Below are 23,479 nucleotides of genomic sequence, written 5' to 3'. Positions count from 1 at the left end.
CTGTCCATGTAGAGCATCACTTTACTGCCACAATGTGTTTTCCAACCAGGAAGCTCTCCACACTTCGCAGGCAAAGGATGTAACACAGTCGCAGTCCATCGGCTTGATCAATAATCTCCAGCTCCAATTCCCTCACCAAGAGTGCAGATCAGCTCAAAATAGCAACTTTCTGGTCATGACTTAGCCTGTCTGGTAAGCAGCTACCACCCTGATGCCACCAAGAATCACCTGGCTGGAATCAGAACAGAGGACGTTCTGGTCAGGATATTCAGGGCGGGTGGGAGCTACGGTCAGGAACTGGCTTCAACACAACATGCACTTAGGACGTTACAAAGGTTTCAGAAACTCTCAACAAGGAACCGGAAGCGAAGAGAGGATACACATTTATTACACCACAATATCATAGCATCTCAATATACTTCATTATAGGTTGAAGCCTACAGTCTGGCTTATACCAAATGCATTTCAGGCAAGCTGTTCCCTAAGGGCACACTACATCCTCAGTCTTTCCTGACATCGTATTTATGCTCACGGGATCTGAGCACTGTCCTCGCAACAGAACTAGATGTGCTTTCCATTGCACATCTTGTACAGAGGCCCCACCTAGCAGTGTTTGAATATTTGCTGAAAGGTAGTGCTTTTTAAATGAATTTTCAAGTTAGCACACAAAGAAATGAGTCCTGTTACTACATTTTCTTACATCGTGTGTCATTACAGTTTATTCTAATTGACCCCTACCCTTCCCTGAGCCTGCTACCCAACCCCCAGTGGCTTCCCAGGTGCCCCCCTTCCCTCTGCTCTCCTATCACACCACTCCACGGCCGACTTCTCAGGATCCTCGCCTGGTCGGTCTCATCATCCACACCCACACACACACACACACACACACACACACATATATATAATTTAAGTCTGGACATTCCTTCTGATTTTGGCTTAGTGTGTTTGTTCCAAGTTCCAGCTTCATCCATGTCCCTAAAGACATTTTGAAAATGTATATGCTCTATCCAAACAAAGTTTTATTTCTGTAATAAACAAAGCCAGGAAATGTAGAAGCTAAAAACAAAATTTCAAGACTACCCCCTACACCTTACTGCCAATCAATCCCAAGCCTGCCAAAGCCTCAGGTAATGACGTATCGGGTAAGTCCCCCGCCTCGGACCTCTGACAGTCTCTGGCAATGCCGCAAAATGTTCAAGATCACATGAAACCTCTTGTCAGCTTTCAGCGCCGTAAAGTCCTTTATGTCTGCTTCCACGATGAAAAACCGACCTAAAAAGAAAACAGCAGCTCTAATGTTCACGAGGCCAACTCTATATGTCATCACCTTATGAGTGATTGAGTCCTTCTTACTGTGCCTGTCCACTGAAAAAATGGTACCCCTGCTAAAATAACGTTCCATATCCAGAAGCTGCAAGCCTTCACTGCTACATCTCTTCTCATCTGCTGTCGATGAGCAGATGAGTCCTGACTCATTTCTCCAGACACTGTGGGAACAGTTAACTCTATCACCTAACTAAAGACCTTGGATGAGCTGAGACCTCTGTGTCCAGTCTGCAAAACGGCACACGGGGAGTGTGAGGACCAGGCTTAGCGAACTATGTCATTCACATAGCTGTAGATGACAAACTCCCCCCCCACAGCGGTTTCTAGAATCGGCCGTAATTCTCACTGTTCCCCCCCAAACAGCTACATGGCGTCATAGAGCCCATCACGTTACCTTTTGTGTCCTTCGTCTCTTCATTAATAAATCTTTGGTAGAGATTTCTCTTCGCAGCACTCATAGATGCTTTTGACTGATGTATGATCTTGTATTTACTAACCACTGCCTTGTTAATTTCTTTAATGACATCATTAATTTGGCAATATGTTAAACGGGATTTCATGTACCTGTTATTTTGAAAAAAGTATATAGTTAATCTTTTTTAAGTTTACTTTATATTTAAAGATTCACTTCTGCTTTTTATTTTTTCTCCTACTTTTAAAAGTAAGATAAGCCAGGCGTGGTGGCACACGCCTTTAATCCCAGCACTGGGAGGCAGATCGCTGTGAGTTCGAAGCCAGCCTGGTCTACACAGTGACTCCAGGACAGCCAAGGCTACACAGAGAAACTGTCACTTAAGGCTGAGTGTTCCAATGTATGTAGATATTCTTTAAAAATCATCACACAAACTTTTTCTTTTAGATTATAATTGCATCTCTTCCCTTAATGATAGTATTCCTGCAAATAGTGAATATAGCTAAAGTGCAGGGCTTTCTGCAAGGAAAGTGGCAAGCACCAAACTAGAAAGTGACACTTGACAAGCTAGGAGTGATAGCGTGTACCTTTAATCTCCGTGAGTTCAAGGACAGTCTGGTCTACACAGTGAGCTCTAGACCAGCTGGAGCTACACAGTGAGACCCTGTCACAAACACTGCCCAGCCTTTTTACTTCAACATGCATACTGTTTAAGCCATACAGCTTGGCTGAACATTAGAATTTACTCAGTACTCACGCAGGAACGCCATTGAACTCCTCAATAGTTATGAACGGCATCTCCTTAATAACTCTCTGTTCTTTGGGGGGCCTTTTTGCCAGTACAGGTTCCTCAACTTCAACTGGTTCTTTAGGGTCCACATTTGGTTTGTCAGCCCTACAGAGTAGAGATGAACAGACAGGCAGGTAACCATCAGAATTAAGCAGCATGCTAGACACTTTGTCCAAGCTGAGGGGGGCAAAATGTATAAATGTATGACAAATCCTGGTTTAATAATTTTCTAGCCAACTTTTTCTTTCTATGCCTACCCCTTGGTTACAAAGATCAAAATTATAAGAGGAATCTGAAAAATTACGTTCCTAAGTCTTCAGAGTATGTCTGTTTTTATTTTATACCCAAAACATGTCATACATAGAATGCACACCACACACCCTCATTTGCTTCTCAAAGTCATCATGTGTAAAGCTGAACTAAGCTCCAAACAGCTTCTCCTCTTCACTTCCCTCGCTCTGACCCCGCAAACATCACTCATCCTCCACGCAGCCTAGAGTATCCTGTGAGTTGCTTCCATCGGTCTCGACCTACCACAGACTCCCCCAGCATGAACCCGGGTAACCCTTTAACTCGGCCTGCAGCTCCTTTCTCACTAGCAAATAGAGTCTAGAAACAGGTTGTAGCTTTAACCTGCCAAGACGGACAAGACGCATACTGCCACAATGGCTGAATTACTGCAAGAAAGAAGATACCAGATCAGGAAGCTGTAGATCCAACAAAAAAGCAAAGAAATCCTCCAGAAGGATAGCAGCTGGGGACAGACCAGAGCACAGTGAACACGACTGGCTGGTGTAGCTGTCAATAAAATCTGGAATACTCTTTCGCTGTAGAGTAGAACTGCAGTAGGAATCACAGTAACAAACAGTGACATGCTACACTTTTGTGAATGCTAACAGGACTTCCGTCACTAAACTGGCCGACTCTTCCTGTACCTTCCCTGTGCTGCCCGCTCTCTTCCTCAGGATGTGCTGAGGACGCACCTGGTAATCCCACATGCCTGGCTGACTGTTCACTGAAAACATCTCCAGCCTGTCCACCTGGCCAGGAGGAACGAGACAGGTACCTACTGGAAGATCAGTGATGCTTCTAAACATCCTACTCTCAAGCGAAGAATGTGCTGCCAAAGCCTGAAGGGCTAAGAACAAGGGGGAAGAGTGTATAGGAAGCGCGCGCGTGTGTGCAGGGTGTGTGTGTGTGGGGGGGGGGGTCTGTGTGTGTGTGTGTGCGGGTATGTGTGTGTGTGTGTCTATGTGTGTGTGTGTGGTGTGTGTGTGTGTGTGTGTGTGTGTGTATGTCTGTGTATGTGTGTCTGTCTGTGTGTGTGTGTCTATGTGTGTGTGTGTGTGTGTCTATGTGTGTGTGTGTGTCTATGTGTGTGTGTGTGGTGCGTGTGTGTGTGTGTATGTCTGTGTATGTGTATGTCTGTGTGTGTGTGTGTGTGTCTGTGTGTGTGTGTGTATGTGTCTATGTGTGTATGTGTGTGTGTGTGTGTCTGTGTGTGTATGTCTATGTGTGTCTGTGTGTGAGTCTGTGTGTGTCTGTATGTGTCTGTATGTGTGTGTGTGTCTGTGTGTGTATGTCTATGTGTGTCTGTGTGTGTCTCTGTGTGTGAGTCTGTGTGTGTCTGTATGTGTCTGTATGCGTGTGTGTGTGTGTGTGTGTGTGTGTGTGTGTGTGGCATTTTCCTCAGAGGCACAGAACAACAAAACTGAAGAAGACAGTAGAAGTATGGTTCTGTTGCAAGACTCAAAAAAATTAATAAACTTAAAAAATTCAAGTACACGACAGAAAATGACAAATATTTGTTTCCACCAGCACCTCTAGACCGCAGGAATCAGAAGAAGTATACTTACGAGCTCTGGGCCACTGTCACGGGAGGCAAGTGGGACGGAATGTGTTCTTTGAGATGCTCCACATCTTTAAAATCTCTTCAAGAGAGGCGCAGAGCTCCTAAAGGTTAAGAAGGCTTATGAGCAAGACTTCCTCCTCTGCATGTGTGACATCATAAGACAAAGTCAGGAGAGACCGTGACACTCAAGAGTCCTCGAAAGTGCTGGCAGCGCAGGACGAGTGGGAAAGCACCACACGCAGCACCTCGGTCAACAAGGAAATAGCAGGAAACTCAGTGGTAGAGCACTTCCTTCAGCACAAGGGCCTGGGCCTGACCCTGACCCCAGCACCTTAAAAAGGGGGGACAGGGAGGTGGGGGAGCGAGGCCTGCAGCTCCTAGAGCCCCATCTAGAGGATGCTGTTTTTCTCTATTGTGTTTTTTTTTCCAGACAACAAGCACTATAACCAACCACATTATAATGTGAGAGCAGGTTGAACTTTGTCTTCCCCACTTTAACCTTGGGAAGCAACTAAGAAACAGATGAAATACTGATGTTTTCCAATTTGCATATTGAGTCAGCATGCGTTCCTTGGGGCTGCCTCCGCAACAGCAGCACAGGGATTAGGTCCACCCAGATGAGAGGCAGTTTTCATTCGTTTCTGGTTTGAGCTTTAAATTTAGGTTTTTTTATTTGATGTGAGTGTCTCAGTGTCTGTGTGTGAGATGTGTGGATGTCTGTGTACAGTGTGTGGAGGTGGGCGGGTACTGTGGGGGGGGTGCACAGTGTGCATTAGGGAGGTAGGTACACAGTATGTGTGAGAGGTGTACAGTGTGTTTTATTTAATTTCTACTAGGACATGGGCTTGCTCTCAATCATTATATGAAGAGACTTCACGTCTCAGGTGAACACACTCTGGGCTCGCACCACCTGTGTGCTCCAGGGCAGATGAAAACTGACAGACCAATGCTGGTTTCCATTTTAAATCTCCGGTATCTTTCAAGAATTCTATTATGCTCGTGGCCACTATTTTCCTTTCAACCAGGGATTAGATTAAGCTCGTGCCTAGAGCTGAAAGTCTTCTCAGACAGGACTGCAGGCTGAGGGGGCCTTTCTCATCTCACTGAGCACTACAGTGGTGCCAACAGCCACATGCGATAGTCACGGTGCAGACTAGCTTCCTCATTAGGAAAGTACACACACTCCTATTCGCTGAAGTTAGTTAGAAGACTTATTTAGAAGAAAACATGCGTGTGAGTGAAGTCCAAGCTTTTCCTTAATGAGGAATCCGTGTCCTTTATATAAACGAAGAAACAGAAGAAGCTACGGAACAGCCAGCCATCACTCCTTCGGTGAGGACCCTGAGTCCTCAAGAGTAAAATGGCACCGGGCGTGGTGGTACACGCCTTTAATCCCAGCACTCGGAAGGCAGAGGCAGGTGGATCGCTGTGAGTTCGAGGCCAGCCTGGTCTACAAAGTGAGTCCAGGACAGTCAAGGCTACACAGAGAGACCTTGTCTCGAAAAACAAAAAACAAAACAAAACAAAAAAAGAGTCTCGAAAAACAAAAAACAAAAAACAAACAAACAAAAAGAGTAAAATGGCTTCCTCAGTGGCAGAGCTCCAAGGGCAACGGGTAAGGCTCTGCATCTCACTCGAGGCAGGGGCTCAGCATTCAGCAGTCTCCCACAGCATCACTTGTTTACCTTAAGCCTACAAAGAATTCTTTAGAAACTCCTCTGTAGTAAATAAAGCTCTGTGCTACTGGCCAGTTAGCAATGAAGACACAAAAAGCTGGCATTCAGAACTCCTTTGTACGAGGACACAGGGTTACTTTATAGACTAAGAATTTACAAAAGCCAAGAGCATCATAGGCATAAAGGATCCTTACAAACCACCTGGTGAACAGGGCATCCGCGTTTATAGCCTTGTCTTCTCAAGTTAGGGAAGCATTACCTTGAGTGAATCGTTGGTTTGTTCTTGATACTGAATTTCCAATTCAAATTGATTTAGAAGCTCATTGACTGTGATGATCTCATCTCTTATTTTGCTTAAGGTGGTCTTCAAGGCAGGGTCCTGGCCTATTATAAAGAAAGGGAAAATGAAAAACAATCCTAGAGCGTGTTCTGTCTTGTTTTGTGGCTAATGTATAACAACTTCTTGCTATGCAGAGGCCCAGGCTGACCTCCACCTTAAATCCCCCTGCCTCTGCTTCTTCAGTGCAGGCCTTATAAGAGTGTGACACAGGCCTGGCCTAACTTTCATTTCTAAGTAGTATAGAAGAAAAGGAAGAGAGAGACAAGCTCAAAGTGTTTCCGGCAGCTTTTATTTCTGGCAAAATTATTCAATAGGATAAAACATTAGAAATAATATTCATTTGTATATGAGTCCAGGTAAGCACTCATGACAAACAGGCAATTCCTTCTGGGTGCTGGCATAAGGTGAGGCTCACAGACACCAAGGAGGGTGTGTGCACAGAGCAAGCTAGAGAGGAGGCTTTCAGTCTCAACTTTACTGTGGATAAGGTCCAATGACTGTGAGGCCTCAAATCACATGGTGTTGGAAATTAAAAATCTCAAGTGAGGCTGCTACCCTGCTTCAGAGGACATATATTGCTAAGGTATAACCTGAAAAACTGAAATTGCTGAGAAGATAAACTTATCAAGTGTGTCTGTATGGAGGAGGTGGGACTGAAGTCAGGCATTCAGCCCCACTCTTCAAAACCCTTAGCCAGAGACAGAAACAACACCACAAACACAGACTGGTGAGAACCCTGGGGCCCTGGAGAAAACAAAGACAGGATGCTTTTATAAAGAGCATGTTTACACTTCTTGGACCACCTAGACCCTCCCTAGAATCATGGATTTGGGAGGGATTGGAAAATCTGAAGTTCCCTCCTCCCTGCAAATAGAAAGGACTTAGAACAAGCAAGATGGCTCAGCAGGTAAAGGCACCTACTACCAAGCCCAGTTAACTACCTGCTCTTGATCATGGTGGAAACAGAGAAGCAATTCCTACAAACACACACACTAAGTATGTCAGTAAATAATCTAACAAAACATTGTTTTAAAAGTAACTTTAAAAGGTTTAAGGCCAGCTGGGTGTGACTGGGCACACCTTTAATCCCAGCACACTCAGGAGGCAGAGGCAGGAGGATCTCTATGAGTTCCAGGCCATGCTAAGTCTGACACTCCTTACATAACAACTAAAATGAATTGGTAAGTTAATTTCAGAGTTTTTGGGTTGTTTTTTGTTTTCCCGGTTGCTGTGTAAGACAAGGTCTCACGGCACAAGCCTGGCTGTCCTAGAATTAACAAGGGCAGACCAGGCCGGCCTGAAACTCGAGAGATCTGCCTCCTGGCTACTGGGATTCAAGGCATGCTACCTAGCTCTGATAGGTTAGTTTTCAAAGGGTACTGATGCTTATACTAAGATTAATTTCAGAAAGGTGAATTAACTATCTGGGTATAGGACCTTTTCTGAACAGTGGTATCTCAAAAAAAAAAAAATTCTTTTTTAGTCACCTACACTTTAGGGTCTTCTTTACTGGTCTGTAGTAATACAATCAGTTTAGCAAGTTCATACTTGCTGTTAGCTATCTGCCAAGTTATTGCAGCCACAGTGGGAGAAAGTATTAAACAGGCTATGGAAACAAAGCATTATCTCAGCTACAAAATGACAGCAGTCCTAGGCATCTCACTGCTCCCACCAGACCTGGATGGGACTGTTTCAATCTAGCTTCGCAGATCCCCAAATTACGTATCTATCCAACCACAAAGAATCTAAAGAAAGCTAGTCGTCAAAAAAATCCAATTCCTTTCTTTCTTCCGTTCGTTTGGAGACAGGATTTCAATATGTACCCCTGGTGCTCATTACATAGACCAAGCTGGCCTCGAACTCACAGATCTGCCTTTGCCTGCCTCTGCCTCCTAGATGTGCGGAATCACCGGGTGTGCATTCGCCATGCCTGAGCAGATTTTGTTCAGTAAAAGTGGAGTATGGGTGGGGAGTACTGCAGCAGGAATTCAGACGAAGAAGCCATCATCCCACTGAGTGCCCGGAATCAGAAGCACTGGGGCAGCCTCCTAACTTCTGAGTTTGGTCTCCTTGGGTAAAAAAATGGGAGGGCCCGCAATGTGGAGTTCATGCATGCTTTTGACTTAATTATCTAAAAAATCTGAACCGTGAACCACAAAGTTGGCTGGTTCATTTATTAGAAGTTCCCAAATAAGGACTGAAAATACCAAATTTCTAGGCGGGATATTCAACAGAATTTCATATTAAATAAATAAGTAAATAAGTTAAGTAAATAAATAAATAAGTAAAATCTTGACCTATCAGTCCACGCCACGAAACTACAACAGAAGTTTCATATTCTTCCCAGAAGACAGAATTCTATCTATCCAGACAGCTTGCTTTTTAAAGACTTGACCAGGTTCATCTGTTTCTTTGACTTTTACGCTTTAACAATTAATTTCATTTTCAATTAGCTCTCTCACCCTGATACAAAGGGATAAGCTTCCTCCACAATGTGATGGGACCTGGTTATGGGCTACTCCACCCTTAGTAGATGGTTTTCTTTTGTTTGTTTGTTGCTTTCTCTTGCAGGGTAGTAGATCCGTTTAGCTCTAGAACCACAGGAGATACACCCCCTTCAAATCTTATTATTGGCCCTTATGCCTCAGAAAAACGTAAGTAAGCTAAATTTCACCCATTACCTAACGGCACCTCTGCATTATCAAGACAGTGACACTGGAGTGTTTTGAAAATTCACTATTGAAAATCTAAAATTACCTTAGGAAGAGAGAGTCACTATCGAACAATAATCGTGACGCATGTATGTACCCCAAGTCCGTGAGTGTTATGCTTACCAAGATTTCGTATTGACAGAATTTTCTTAATATAGCCAATCTTCTCATTAACATAAGAGCATAACTGTTCTAGATCTGAGGCCATCCTTTAAGCGTCTGGATAAAACATAGAAACGCTTTTTAAAAGAAAGTTAAGTAAAGCCAAATTTCTGTTCATTTTCAATACCTAAAAATAGTAAACAAGTAAACAACATTGCTTTAAAAGGAAAGGACACAGTACAGGGCTTTCCCTCCCCCCCAATTCTACAAAATTCAGTGCCTAACAAATACACAACAGCAACATGTCTTGTGGCCTCCTGCAATCCAGGTACTTTAAACCAGAGCTATCAACTTCCTCTGGGCTGGTGTAAGATGGAGCGAAAGGTGCACAGCGCATGGTCCTTGCAAGAGTGAGAGAAAAGGAGCCGGTATCATCAGGTGTGTATGATCTTTTGACACCGCGAAACGGCATCCTCAAGTTTATGCTTGAGAACCAAACGATGCAACCACCAAGAATAAACTTGCAAAAAAAAAAAACAAACAACAACAAAACAACCTTTTCGACTTTTGCGCGGGCCTAGGTTGGTCGCGCCTGGCTGGAAACCGTGGTCGGAGAAGGCTGGAGCCCACTCTCCGCGCCGTGCGGTATCCTCCCCTGCAGAGCGATGCCTCGGCGGCTTCCGGGCCAGGAACCTCGCGGGATCTGGGAGCGAAAAGCCTTCACTGCGGCTGGGGCGTGAGTGCACCAGACTACACGAAACCAGAGTCAGGAACAAAAACTCAAACTGTCCGCCGGAACTGGAGCGGCGCAGGCGCACAAGCGCGTCCCCAACAGCGCAGTCTCGGTGAGTGCACGAGTTTCCGCTGGGCGGGGCCTGGGCGGGGCCTGGGGCGGGGCCTGGGGCGGGGCAGGAACGGATAGCTTCAGGCGTGGAACCGTCAGTTTTTGAGCCCTGGCACCCACTGTCGAATTCAGTTGCAAGGCCGTTTATCACCATAGTCCAGTCAGCGGCCCAGAGCTGGAGATAAAGTGAGCGGCTCAAAAGGTCCTCGGAATCTGCTGCACAGTCATCAGGGGCAGCTTCTACAAATGATGAGCTCAGGCACTCAGAGCGTGTTTTTAAACTATGCCCCGATGACTCCAGAAAGTGGCCAAGTTGGTGAGCTTAAAGATTCTGCCTTTATGGGCATTAGATACTCCATAAAGGGAAATTAAAACACCAAACTAAAAATTGCAAATGTGGATGATATGAAAAGCAGAAGGGGACTGCTGAGGAGGGAAGCGGCTGAGTGGGCACGGGAGGGCCAGTCCTAACAAAGTATATATGAAAAGGGTAAGGATGCATGCTACTTTATATTTTTAAAGTTTTTTGTTTTGTTTTGTTTTTTGTTTTTGTTTTGCTTTTTCCTGCTGAGAAAAGGGGGAAAGCATTCCAGGGCCGGGAACTAGCTCAGCAGTCATCAAATGCCTGAGCTCTTGCCATCTGTGCAAGGCAACCTCCAGTCTCTGCCCGGAAGCCTTTTTCCCCGGCAATGGAATGGAAGAAGACCAGCTCGATAGTCTACATAGTGCTGTCCAGGATAGCCAGGGCTATGTAGAAAAACATAAACACACACACACACACACACACACACACACACACACACACACACACATGCTTACCATAATGATCTATAAGATAAAATCAGTAGTTAAAGCAAATAACTAAAAACAAGTGAATCTACATATTTTCTTTGAGTTTTCCTTTAATCATTTTTCCTTTTAACCTCACAACCCCTAGGGGGAGTGTCAAGTCAGGAATAAGTATGACGCTGTTAACATTTATTGCAGTCTTATTTAGAATATCATTGGAAAATCTAGAGTCTTTGACAACGGTGTGCAGAAAAGAGTTTATTCAAGCCCACAGGAAGGGGAACTTTCCAGGACACACTGGCTTTAGTTGTCCAGATTAAGTAGATATATGGCTATGGAGGATCTAGTTACACACACACACACACACACACACACACACAGGGGCACAGCAAATTTGTTGTTCCCATTTGACTGGTCATCACAAGCAGCCTGCATCCTTAACTGGTCTCTGTTCAGCAAAGATGCCGTGATAAGCAAGAAAGAGGCATTCCCCAGGTTAGTTAGCACTCTAATAGTTTTAAAGCTAGTTGAAAATTAAAATTAACCAGGAGAGTAGATTCCAGAGGACCTGAGTTTGCCCAATGAGCAAAGTGTTCCAGGTCTGATGGGCAAGTTCAGATCACCTTCCTTAACTTTCATCTAGTTCTGAGTGCTCAACAGGAAAGCTGTGGAGGAGCTAGGGACACAGCTCAGTTGGTGGTGGGTGTGCTTGCCTGGAATGGAAAGCCTGAAACTCTGGGTTCACTCTTCAGCACCCCAGCACATGCCTGTCATCCCAGTACTCTGGAGGTGTACTGGGCCCCCACACCTTAGCAAGGTCAAAGCACCACTCAGGCCTTGGGACCCAGCACGAGTCGGAAGCTGTGCCGGCCAAAACAGGACCAAAGGCTAAGTCAGTGGTTCCAGGATACGGCTGGGAAAATCCCTAAATGTGCTGACCTTGCTTTTGGCCTCTGTAGTCTGCATCCTTGTTAAATAGTGTCAATCCAGGATTTGGTTCGTGTGCTTAAAAGACCAAGAGCAGCGAGGCTTGGGACTACATGATATGGGAAAGTTCCTCACGCAGCCACTGGCAGGAAATAAAGACCTTTTATTCGACTTTAAGAATGTCTGTGTAGGGGACTGGAGAGATTGCTCAGTGGTTAAGAGCACTGCCTGCTCTTCCAAAGGACCTGGGTTCAATTCCCAGCACCCATGTAGCAGTTCACAACTGTCTGTAACTCTAAGATCTGACACCCTCACACCAATGCACATAAATTAAAAAATTAAATACAATATTTTTTTTTAAAGTATGTCTGTGTATGTTCTCTGGTGGAGTTACCATACAACAGAGGCAGAAGTTTCAAGTTACCCTGGACTACAGTCTCTATCCCAAAAAGCCTAACAAAACAGACAAAAAGGTGGATAAGGTGTGGCATGCTGTTACGTTATTGTGCAGCCTAAAGAACTAAAGTAAAATTTGAAGTTAGTTTAAGATTTATTATTTCTTTCATCCAATGGTGCGGGTGCTTGCCTTGAATCCCAGCACTCAGAAGGCAGAGGCAGTCAGATCTCTGCGAGTGTGAGGCCAGCCTGGTCTACAGAGCTCCAGCATAGCCAAGGCTGTCTCAAAACAAGCCCTGCCTTGAAAACAAAATTCATTTCATCATCATTATCATCATCATTATTATTATTACTATTAAATGTATGTGTGTAGACATGGTCATGTGGGTGTACTGCCCTTGGAGGCCACAGGAGGGTGTAGGAGTCCCCTGGAGCTGGAGTTACAGAGTGTTGTTGAGCTGCCTGATGCCTGTGCTGGGAACTGAACTTCAGTCCTCTGCAAAGTGCTCTTAGCCCCTAAGCTCTCTCTAGAGCTCCTTATTTGTCTCCCACCCCCCTCCTTGCCCCTCGCCCTCCTGTGTGTGTATGTGTGGGGGGGAGGGGGCATGCATGCACCATGTACAAGCATCCCAGCTCTAGCTTTAGTGTGGAAGTCAAAAACCACCGGTGAGTCCTCACCTCCTTGCCTTCCCCTGTGTGAGTCCTGAGACTAGAACACAGGTTACCAGGCCAGGCTGCAAGGGCCTTTACTGCCCGAGCCATTTCACTGGCCTTAAGAATTCATTGTTTCTGCAACACTAGGAGTTGAACTAAGGCCCTGCACACTTTTATTTGGGGGTTACTAATATATATACCCGGCACCTGGTTTTCACTTCAGGGATATGGAATTAAAATTGAGATAGTACTGGCTTCTTAATGAGTTATACACACGTTTCTTTTCTTTTGTCATTTCTTCTTTTCCATCTCGACCCCTTTCTTTTCTTTTTCTTTCTTTTCTCTTTTTCTTTTTGAAACAGCATCTCAAAGACTGTCCAAGCTGGCCTTGAACTCACACTGTGGTCCTGGTAGTCCTTGTGAATTTACATCCTCTTAACACCGCCCCCTACCCGTCCCGTCGTCCCCCCCCCCCCCCCATTGCTGGTATTACCAGCTTATGCCTCCACTCCTAAGAAGTTGTTAAAAAACCAAACAAAACGCATTTAGCCAGGAGTGATGACATATGACTTTAATCTCAGACCTGAGAAGCAGAGGCAGGTGGATCTGTGTGGGTTTCAGGCCATCCTGGTCTACACAGCGAGTTGAAGGACAACTAGGTCTAGAAAGACACTGTCCAAAAAAGAAAAAGAAAAAAGAATGATAAAACAAATAAAAGCAGGACGGCCCAGATCTAGGGGAAAACATGAAGGAGTAGGCTGGTAAAAAGTGGAGAAACAACTGGAGCAGGTACTGACATAACATTTCCTCCGCGGAGGCCGGACATCCCATAGATGAGCGTCTATAGGTAATTGATTGGCTGGAGGAATGAGACACGCCTAGACAGTAACAGGAGTCTCCTGTCTGTGGCAGCAGCAGTCTGTGTAAGGAAGGAGTCAACTATCAGGATGACACCGCCCTTTGGAAGCCGCGATCCGGAAGCTACCATCTGTTGCCTAGGAACGTACGGAGTCCGCCTGATGACGCCCGAGCTGCTGCCTACGTCTGCGTCGTGATCGCGAAGCAAGCGAAGCCATATTGCCCTCGGGCGGCCACCGTACGGACACGACTGACAAAGGTGGCGGCGCCCTCGGAGGACCGCCATCCTAGGCGCGGCCATATTTCCCGGAACGTATGGCCTCCGCTACCTTACGGACTCGGTGGTCAAGATGGCGGCGCCTGGGAGACATTCGCGGCTCTAGGTGGGCGACCTATTTGTTTGCTGCCAAGCGGTCGCGCTGGGCGTGAGGAGTAAGAGTGCGGTGCCGCGGAGGCGGGACCAGTAGCGGAAGTAGTCGCGGGCGCCTTTGCCACCGCCGCGGACCGCTGCCGAGGGGCTTGTCCCGGTCCGCGGGTTGCTGCCTGGGGTCCAGAGCGGGCGCTCTGTGAGCGGAATTATGGTGAGTCCCCGGTCGGAACGGGGTTCAGAGGCAGAGGTCGGAGGGGTTGGCAGTTGCTGCCTGTTGGCAGGCGCACGAGGGGTTCTGATGAGCTGTGTGCCGAGTCTCTGGGCCGACGGGTGATGTGTGGTGTGGTTTGAGGTGAGCCATCTGTGAGTTCTTTGATGAACCGTTGTAGGGAGGGATCCATAGTGGAAGTTCGGTGAGGACTCCAGATGGCAGTTTTGTAAGGAACCTTCCCGTGAGGCTCCTTGGTCAGAGAGATAAAGACTTGGCCATAAGTGTATTTGCACTGGCTTTGGAGATCCGTCATCGGGGGGTGGGGCCCTGTGAGCTAAGTTATTAGGCACTTGTGGGAAGCCAGGATGGGGCGACAGCAGGATACATTAAGTTGTATCCGTGTAGAACTCTTGAAGTGGTAAGTGTATGTGGTGAGCAGTTATACTGACAGGATGCTTGACAGTAGGGGGGATCTGAGGCAGAGGGATGGAGAAGTGTAAGCAAAGGAAGGAAGGGGCCAAGCGTTGAGTGATGAGGGTCTGAGTTAACGGTGGAAAGGCTAATGGGCAGCCGCGAGGGGGAAGCCCAGAGATACAGTAAGAATTTGTGGTGAGCCATGGTGGGACTGGCAAGGGAATTAAGGAGCCATCCTGGGCGGGGTGGGTCTCACAGGAAGGAGATGGCTCAGACCTGGAGCCTCCAGATGCTGGGGAGGACAGCAAGTCTGAGAATGGGGAGAACGCCCCCATCTACTGCATCTGCCGCAAACCGGACATCAATTGCTTCATGATGTGAGCTAGGGGGAGGTGGCGGGTCGGGGGCTACCTGGCAGGGTTGGGGAACACCGATGAGGCACACCCCTCACGCCTGTACCGCTTGCTCCTTCATGCGCAGCGGATGTGACAACTGCAACGAGTGGTTCCATGGGGACTGCATCCGGATCACTGAGAAGATGGCCAAGGCCATCCGGGAATGGTACTGCCGGGAGTGCCGAGGTGAGGCCTGGGAGAGGGCAGGGAAGGTAAGTGGGCTTCAAGAGATGAAGTGGAGCCCTTGTGGGAGGGGTCCTGGGTAATAATGGTATCCAGTGTGTCGGTGGTGACTTTGGAATGCCGACTCCATGGTGAGCAGAACTGGAGGGTTCCAGAGGAAGGGGCAGCTCCCAAGTAGGCAGGGCAGGAACAGAGAAAGAAGTTCTGCGATCATTCCGAGCTCTCCTACAAACCCACCTTGGTCCCACTCTTTGCCTCACAGAAAAGGACCCGAAGCTGGAGATTCGTTATCGCCACAAAAAGTCCCGGGAGAGGGATGGCAGTGAGCGGGACGGCAGTGAGCCCCGGGATGAGGGAGGAGGGCGCAAGAGGCCTGCTTCCGATCCAGAACTGCAGCGCCGGGCAGGGTCAGGGACAGGGGTTGGGGCCATGCTTGCTCGGGGCTCTGCTTCGCCCCACAAATCTTCTCCGCAGCCCTTGGTGGCCACACCTAGCCAGGTGAGTGGCTGCAGTGGTTGGGGTAGGGGAAATTCTGCTCTGGGCCACATCTGGGTTCCTGATGTCTATCTCGGATGTTTTTCTAGCATCACCAGCAGCAGCAGCATCACCAGCACCAGCAGCAGCAGCAGCAGCAGCAACAGCAGCAAATCAAACGGTCAGCCAGAATGTGTGGTGAATGTGAGGCATGCCGGCGCACTGAGGACTGTGGCCACTGTGACTTCTGCCGTGACATGAAGAAGTTTGGGGGCCCCAACAAGATCCGGCAGAAGTGCCGCCTTCGCCAGTGTCAGCTGCGGGCACGGGTGAGCATGGCCAGGGCTGGGCAGGGTCAGGTGGGAGAGCTTGGTGGGGAGGCCCAAGTAAGGCCACTTGAGCTACAAATGAGAAAGGGCAGGTGGGGGTGGAGCCTGATTATGCCCAGACAGGTGGGAGGGGGCCTGGCATGTTCAGGGGCATGCCATGTGACACAGGAACACTAGCTGGCAGTGGTGTCCTGCTGGTCCTGGTGGACACCATATATTTTTCGATGGTCAAGCATGCTGGGCCCCAACAGGTAGGACTGAGCACATCTTTGTGGTGAGGGGGAGGATAAAACTGTATTTGGTGAGACCAGGCAAAGCATGAATAAGTAGCTGGGGCTAGGACAGAGTGACCGTCCATTTTCCTGGGGCTGACCTAGGCCTTCCTCCTGCGCACAGGAATCGTACAAGTACTTCCCTTCCTCGGTGAGTCCAGCCCCCCAGGGCGGGGCAGGGCATGCGGGCAGGGCGGTCAGGGCCAGTCCTGAGATTCTGCCCCGCAGCTCTCGCCGGTGACGCCCTCAGAGGCCCTGCCAAGGCCCCGCCGGCCACCACCTACTCAACAGCAGCCACAGCCATCTCAGAAGCTGGGGCGTAACCGTGAAGATGAGGGGACAGTGTTGTCATCAGTGGTTAAGGAGCCGCCAGAGGCCACAGCCACCCCTGAGCCACTTTCAGATGAGGACCTAGCGTTGGACCCTGATCTGTACCAGGATTTCTGTGCTGGGGCCTTTGATGATCACGGCCTAGTGAGTAACAGGAGCGTCCTGTGCTGGGGGGGAGGGGGAGGGGAAAAGGTGAAGTCACACAGTGGGAGAGGGGAGGCAGAGAGTGGGCGGGCCGCTTTGGGAATGAGCTGGTCACGTGGGTCAGTGCACGCCCTGCTTACAGCCTTGGATGAGTGACGCAGAAGAGTCCCCGTTCCTGGACCCTGCACTGAGGAAACGGGCAGTAAAAGTGAAACACGTGAAGCGGCGGGAGAAGAAGTCTGAGAAGAAGGTGATGGAGAGGGTAAATGGGCGCTGACGGGAGAGGACGGGCCAGGGAGGGAGACGGAGGAGCTAGGCGCTACATGGGAAAAGAGCCGAAAAGCCGGCGAGGAGCGGCAGACAGGGCCTGCAGCTGACCCCCGCCACACCTGACATGACACGTCTGGTCCCTTAGAAGGAGGAGCGATACAAGCGGCATCGACAGAAGCAGAAACATAAAGACAAGTGGAAACACCCAGAGAGGACTGATTCCAAGGACCCTGCGTCACTGCCGCAGTGCCTGGGGCCTGGCTGTGTGCGCGCGGCCCAGCCTGGCTCCAAGTATTGTTCAGATGACTGTGGCATGAAGCTGGCAGCCAAGTGAGTCTTCCCTGGGGCCCTGAGGGGAGTCAGGAAGTAGGGTGGGGGTATGACCAGAGCTTTTTTTCACTGTATGTACAGTTAGATTTGCATGTTCTATTCTGTCAGACCCCCATCTGGCTATGTGAACCCACTGTTCAGTCACCGTCCATCCGGCCCCCGGCCACTCACTCGCACATCCTTGCGCCTTCTCACCGTCCATCTGGTCACCCCACTTACCTGCTTTTGGTGCTTCTCTGCCTGTACCTCACTGTCTCCCTGCAGCCGGATCTATGAGATCCTTCCCCAGCGCATCCAGCAATGGCAGCAAAGCCCCTGCATCGCTGAGGAGCACGGCAAGAAGCTGCTTGAGCGGATCCGCCGTGAGCAGCAGAGTGCCCGCACCCGCCTTCAAGAGATGGAGCGCAGATTCCACGAGCTGGAGGCCATCATCCTCCGTGCTAAGCAGCAAGCCGTGCGTGAGGACGAGGAGGTGAGGAAGCAGCAGAGCTGGTCAGGGCCCGGTGCGCTGTCGTGCCTGGCCTCACTGCTCCTGTCCACCTGTGCAGAACAATGACAGCGAGAGCGACGACACAGACCTGCAGATCTTCTGTGTCTCCTGTGGGCACCCCATCAACCCACGCGTTGCCTTGCGCCACATGGAGCGCTGCTATGCTAAGGTCAGGGGCCAGCCTAGAGTGCTTAGAATGGGGATATCAGTGGGCCCCCAGGGGACAGACTGCTGCGTGGGTGGTATCTCGGGAGGACACCCAAAGTCCTTTTATTTGTGCTCATCCTTCCAGTATGAGAGCCAGACATCCTTTGGGTCCATGTACCCCACACGCATTGAAGGGTGAGTAAGCGGGCCAAGTGGGGTTAAGAGAAGGCAGGGGTGGTTAGGGTGGGGTTAGGAATGGGACTGAGTGTGGAGCTGGGGATGGAAGCGGATGTGGGCCTTTGCTAGCTGCTCAAGATCCCCTCCTGTCCGCCTCTACCAGGGCTACCCGACTCTTCTGCGATGTCTACAACCCCCAGAGCAAAACATACTGCAAGCGGCTCCAGGTGCTGTGTCCTGAGCACTCACGAGACCCCAAAGTAAGGTTTTCCTTCAGTCACCTGCACCCTGTCCTGCCCTGCCTCGCGTCAGACATCCGTCTGTTCCTTTGGTTCCCTTCTTACTTCTCCTTTATCCTGCTGACTTCTATTTCCTCCCTTTCCTGTTTAACCCTCTCCAATCCCTACCCTTTTGTCTCCTTTTCGCCTTCACGTTCGCAAGTCCTCCCCTCACCTCGTCACCCCTACCTTTGGTGGCCCTGCAGGTGCCAGCTGATGAGGTGTGTGGGTGTCCACTTGTACGAGATGTCTTTGAGCTCACAGGGGACTTCTGCCGCCTGCCCAAGCGCCAGTGCAATCGTCATTATTGCTGGGAGAAGCTCCGGCGTGCGGAAGTGGACCTGGAGCGTGTTCGGGTGGTAGGTTTGGACGCTGGGTGTGACCAGGGGTCAGCCCCGGCTGCGGGGGCACTGCTCATGCGCCCTTCCACGTCCTTGGCAGTGGTACAAGCTGGATGAGCTGTTCGAGCAGGAACGGAACGTCCGCACAGCCATGACCAACAGAGCAGGGTTACTTGCCTTGATGCTGCACCAAACGATCCAGCACGACCCGCTCACCACCGACCTTCGCTCCAGTGCTGACCGCTGAGCTCCACGCGCCCAGAGCCCCTCAACCCTGCACTGCAGTTAGGGGAGTGGCCCTGCGTTGCTGGCTTTCTGTTCCTCCACTCATTGGTTTATTCATCGCCCCTTAGTTTTATCCCTGAGCCATCCACTTTTTGGCTTCCATTTGCCCTTATCAAAGGGTCTCTGATTTCCCTTCGTCACTGCCTGTCTCCTTCTCTCCACGTTCAGTGCTGCGGGGAGACTGGAATTTACTGCCCTGGCCTATACCCACCCCCTAGACAAACTGGTTTTGTTAATAAAATTTTGACCAACCAGCCAGGCTTCTACTGTGAGTTCTGGTCCCAACCCTTGGACAAGAGCGATGTGGCAGAGTGTACCCGGAGGCTGGAGTGGTGTGTGCTCCCTCTGATGTGAGAGCACGGCCTCATTGAGGAAGTCCAGTGATCGATACTCAGGCCTCTATCTTGGTGTATCCTGTCAGCATTGTGAACACGTGCCGTGTGTGCATGCATGTGTGAACAGATGGACCTGGACATACGTGTGGATGTGTGTGACGGACAAACTTGGGCCGCCTTTGTACCAGAGTACACCATCTCCAGACCAAAGGTTGTGCACTCAGGTTGGGAGGTCAGGCTTTTCTTCCCAAAGACTGGGTAGGGAGAGAGGGAGTGGTCTTCACCAGGAGCCCAACCCAGTCTGTCCTGCCCAAAGGAGACACCGACGAAGAATGCCATTCAATGATGGATTGAGTATTTGCCAGGCAGTGGCTGGGCATGCCTTTAATACCAGCATTTGTGAGGCAGAGACAGGTGGCTCTCTTAGTTCGAGGCCAGTCTAGTCGACAGAGTGGGTTCCAGGACAGCCAAGGCTACCCAGAGAAACCTTGCCTCACCACACCACCACCACCACCAAAAAAAAAAAAAAAAAGTCTTATCTGCAGGCTGTTGAGAGCTTAAAGCCCCAAACCACAGTTGCATCATACCTGGGACAGGCTGATGGCAGAAATTTCAAGTGTTTGTTAAAGGATTTCAAATGCTCTAGTTGAAAACAATGGACTTCTGAACCTGCAGGTACAGCCAGACTAGAAAGTGCTCTGCTAGGCAGGATAGTGTTAGCCAGGCTAAGGCTGGTAGTGTGAATCACACAAAATGGAGTCAGCCAAAGTAAAATGGGATTGTTTTGGTTTATTCCACTGGTCTTGGCATAAGTCAATGCTCTTTTTTGGGGAGGGGGGAGAGGGGTGGCAGCACAGAGTCCTGTTGGGCCCTTATGAGCATTAATTGAACAAAGGCTATTAGTTATTTAATGAAGTTTAACAAGCAGTTGATTAAACAAAGCCCAATTATCAGTCCTAGGAGGAAGAGATTGAGGGTACCTTTGAGACCCATATATAATGGCCGTCAGCCATGGACTCCAATCAGACCAGCAACGGAACCAGGAGCTGCTGGCCTCTCTCGGTGTTTATTTAGATTGTCCTTGACCTTTTGTACGGTGTTTTCAAAGAGGACTGATAGACTTGCATAGAAACAGCTAGCTTTCCCCAAGGATCCACATCGACCTCCCCAAAACACAAGCAGTTAATGTAGCTCCCCCCAATTCTGTACACTCTCAGCTAGAGGTTTCAGACTGCCTGTAGGTGTTCGACATCCTCATGGACGTGTTGGGGCATCTGAGACATTCCAAGTTCACCTCTTACTAAGACAGTTGTTCGCGCTGCCGTTCCAGGTAGGCCAGGTCTTACTAGGGTAGAGATCAAGAGCCTCTAGCATATGGTGGGGCTGGAAGCCGGAAGGAACATGCTGTGAGCACTCTCGGAGCCACTGTAAGAGTACACCTTGAGTAAATGTGGACGGTAACACGCAAGGTAGGACTCCTATGGTACGCTGGAACCACGCCTTTTTTGTTAGTACAGAAGCAATACAAGCTCTCCAGGTTCCCCGCAGGGCCAAACATGCTTTTGAATTGGACAGGATGACGGTGAGACTCTGAGAAGGGAGATTTGTTGGGGGATGGTCTGGTGTATTTTTATGCTAATTAATAAAAAGCCATCCCACCTAGGTAGGCAGGGCAGATGAGATAGGTGTGGCTAAGGTTTCCGGGCTTAAAAAGAGAGGGGAGGAGGAGGAGGAGGGGAAGAGGGGAGGGGAGAGGGGAAAGAGAAGAAGAGGAGGAGGAGGGAGGGGGAGAGGGGGAGGAGACCCGAGAAGGGAGGAGAGGAAGGCCGCCATGAAGAAAAGCACATGGCTGGCGTGGATGGAGATTTGGCCAGATGAAGAACGTTAGCAAGTATATGGGATTATGGATGGGAAGTAGCTTGATAGATGTTATTAGAAGCAGATGGCATAGGATTGGGTCAAGTATCCTGTACCTGCCCCACCATGGGAAGTAGTTAAGAGGATTGATCTCTGCCCTGCCTTAACTAAGGCTATATTAAAATATAGCAAGTGTCTGTGTCTTGATTGATTGATGGCCAGGCATACTGATAATATTGATAATTAAAAACAACAGATTTTTTGAAAATTATAGTTAGATGTTGTCAAGCATGAGATATTACCTATTATATCTCCTAAGGTTAACTTCAGGGCATTTGTAGCAATCAGGATTTTCTCTTTAGACCTATATATCCTAGGACCTTTTAGAATTTAGGCAAGTCAGCAATCTTCAGCTAATTTGGGCTGAGAAGGGTCAAGCAGTTGGTGTATTCCTTTAACATGGGAAATAAGACTCAGAAATTGTGGGCAGCTTCATCTGATTTCCTCAGAATGGGGTGGAAGTGGAAAAAGAGGATGGAGTCGGGTGGAGTGAGGCAAAAGGTGGGTCTCCTAAGTTGGCTATGGGGCCACGTGGCCTTGGTGACACCTTTGGTTAATGGCTTTTCACAGAAGGGTTAACAAAGCTCTGTTGTTATGCTCTACAGTGTGCAGTCAGAGGCTCCAGGGGGACCCAACCCCCAATAGTAAAGGGGGCTGTTATACCCAAATGAAGATAACCATGCTGCATAGTTTCATGTCAACTTGACACAGATTAGTCATTTGAGAGGAAGGAGAAACCATTTCCATAAGATTTGGCTATAGGCAAGCCTGGAAGGCATTTTCTTAACTATTGGGTGAGAGCCCAGCCCATTGCGAGTCAGGCTGTCCAGGGGCCTGGTGGTCCTGGGTTCTCTGAGAAGGCAGGCTAAGCAAGCCATTAAGAAGCAAGCCTGGAGACAGCACTATTCTGTAGCCTCTGCATCAGTTCCTGTCTCCAGGTTCCCGTCCTGTTGGAGTCCTGCCCTGACCTTTTTTGATAAAGAGCAGTGATGTGGAGGTGTAAGCAGAAGAAGCCCTTTCCTCCCCACCTTGTTTTTTGGTCATGGTGTTTCATGATAGCAATAGTGCCCCTAAGACATGTGTCTGGTCATGGGTGCCACAGTGCCTGCACGTAGATCAGGGAACCCTGGAGTCCGTTTTCTTTTTTCTTTTTCTTCTTCTTCTTCTTCTTCTTCTTCTTCTTCTTCTTCTTCTTCTTCTTCTTCTTCTTCTTCTTCTTCTTCTTTCTCCTCCTCCTCCTCCTCCTTCTTCCCATGCGGGGCTCAGGAGTCCAACTAAGGCATTTCCTTAAATGTTGGTGTCCTGGAAGTGACCACAGCTTTACATGGAAAGTATCAAGCTACAGGACCCCGGAGCCCTGATACCAGTCCATTTGCTGGTCTTGCCAACATGACCCTGGCAAGGAATAAAAGCTCAGTGCTCCATGCTCCACCCATGATGCTGAAGTCTGAACAGAAGGTATGCTGTAACCTACTCTCCTGACTCGCCTGATCCTTTGTCCAGTTAGATAAATCTTCTCTCCCCGATGCTCATGGGAGTTTCCAATCTGAATCACAGGAGGACTGCTCCTCTCTTTGTCCAACATGTTCAGTCTCATCCACCCTGCCTGGCCCTATATCTGAGGGAATATATCTATATCCTTGCCTGACCAAGTTGCCTCAATGGAAGTTTTTATAGTCACCCTTGAAAAAGCAAAGAATTCTTTTTCTTTTTCTTTCTTTTTTTTTTTTTAAGACAGGGTTTTACTGTGTAGTCTTGGCTGTCCTTGACTCTCTGTAGACCAAGCTGGCCTCAAATTCATGGCAATCCACCTGCCTCTGTCTCCTGAGTGCTGGGATTAAAGGCATGTGCCACCACTGCCCAGCTGAAGCAAAGAATTTTCACTCACTCACCCATGTTAACCTTAAAGGGTTACTGTTGGACCCTGGACTCCAATTCGGGAAGGGGGTTGCCGCGAGAGACCACTCGAAACACACAACACACTGATGCAAAAGCAAAGGTTTATTTCTGATGCGTCAGGGTCCCTCAGCACTCCAGAGGCGAAGAACCCCAAGCAGCTGGTACATGCTAGTTTTAAAGGCAAAAACCGCAAAGCAGGTGGGGTTGCTTA

General features: G+C 48.8%; 2 protein-coding genes and 1 long non-coding RNA gene across 5 annotated transcripts; 2 read left to right on the top strand and 1 right to left on the bottom strand.

The window, feature by feature from the left end:
- Positions 1 to 373: 373 nt before the first annotated feature.
- On the bottom strand, positions 374 to 9,905 carry SKA1 (spindle and kinetochore associated complex subunit 1). Its single transcript, XM_084778045.1, is given in 8 exon segments — positions 374 to 1,272; positions 1,721 to 1,890; positions 2,496 to 2,633; positions 4,385 to 4,457; positions 4,460 to 4,481; positions 6,316 to 6,440; positions 9,231 to 9,326; positions 9,766 to 9,905. Coding segments are annotated over 7 exon segments (762 nt in total). The 5' UTR covers positions 9,316 to 9,326; positions 9,766 to 9,905; the 3' UTR covers positions 374 to 1,123.
- On the top strand, positions 5,951 to 10,763 carry LOC311595395. Its single transcript, XR_014778424.1, has 4 exons — positions 5,951 to 5,995; positions 9,538 to 9,647; positions 9,791 to 10,054; positions 10,631 to 10,763. It is a non-coding gene; the product is annotated as an uncharacterized lncRNA (long non-coding RNA).
- A 2,639-nt stretch (positions 10,764 to 13,402) lies between these two features.
- CXXC1 (CXXC finger protein 1) lies at positions 13,403 to 19,371 on the top strand. Of its 3 annotated transcripts, none has more exons than XM_084778043.1 (15): positions 13,405 to 14,258; positions 14,931 to 15,049; positions 15,153 to 15,253; positions 15,513 to 15,748; positions 15,835 to 16,053; positions 16,450 to 16,476; positions 16,554 to 16,799; positions 16,942 to 17,049; positions 17,215 to 17,399; positions 17,664 to 17,871; positions 17,948 to 18,058; positions 18,182 to 18,231; positions 18,377 to 18,473; positions 18,698 to 18,850; positions 18,933 to 19,371. In XM_084778043.1, the coding sequence occupies exons 1-15, from the start codon at positions 14,256 to 14,258 to the stop codon at positions 19,077 to 19,079; spliced, it is 2,010 nt and encodes a 669-aa protein (XP_084634169.1). In that variant the 5' UTR covers positions 13,405 to 14,255; the 3' UTR covers positions 19,080 to 19,371. The 3 variants fall into 3 exon arrangements, with proteins under 3 accessions (XP_084634170.1, XP_084634169.1, XP_084634168.1); XM_084778042.1 differs by having other exon boundaries at positions 16,942 to 17,061; XM_084778044.1 differs by lacking the exon at positions 16,450 to 16,476 and having other exon boundaries at positions 13,403 to 14,258; positions 16,942 to 17,061.
- The last annotated feature ends 4,108 nt before the right edge of the window (positions 19,372 to 23,479 follow it).

The sequence above is a fragment of the Acomys minous genome (genome assembly GCF_964271855.1).
Source record: "Acomys minous genome assembly, chromosome: 4".
NCBI lineage: Eukaryota > Metazoa > Chordata > Mammalia > Rodentia > Muridae > Acomys > Acomys minous.
The sequence above is the reverse complement of the archived record's forward strand: the minus strand, read 5'-3'. Positions and strand labels throughout refer to the sequence as shown.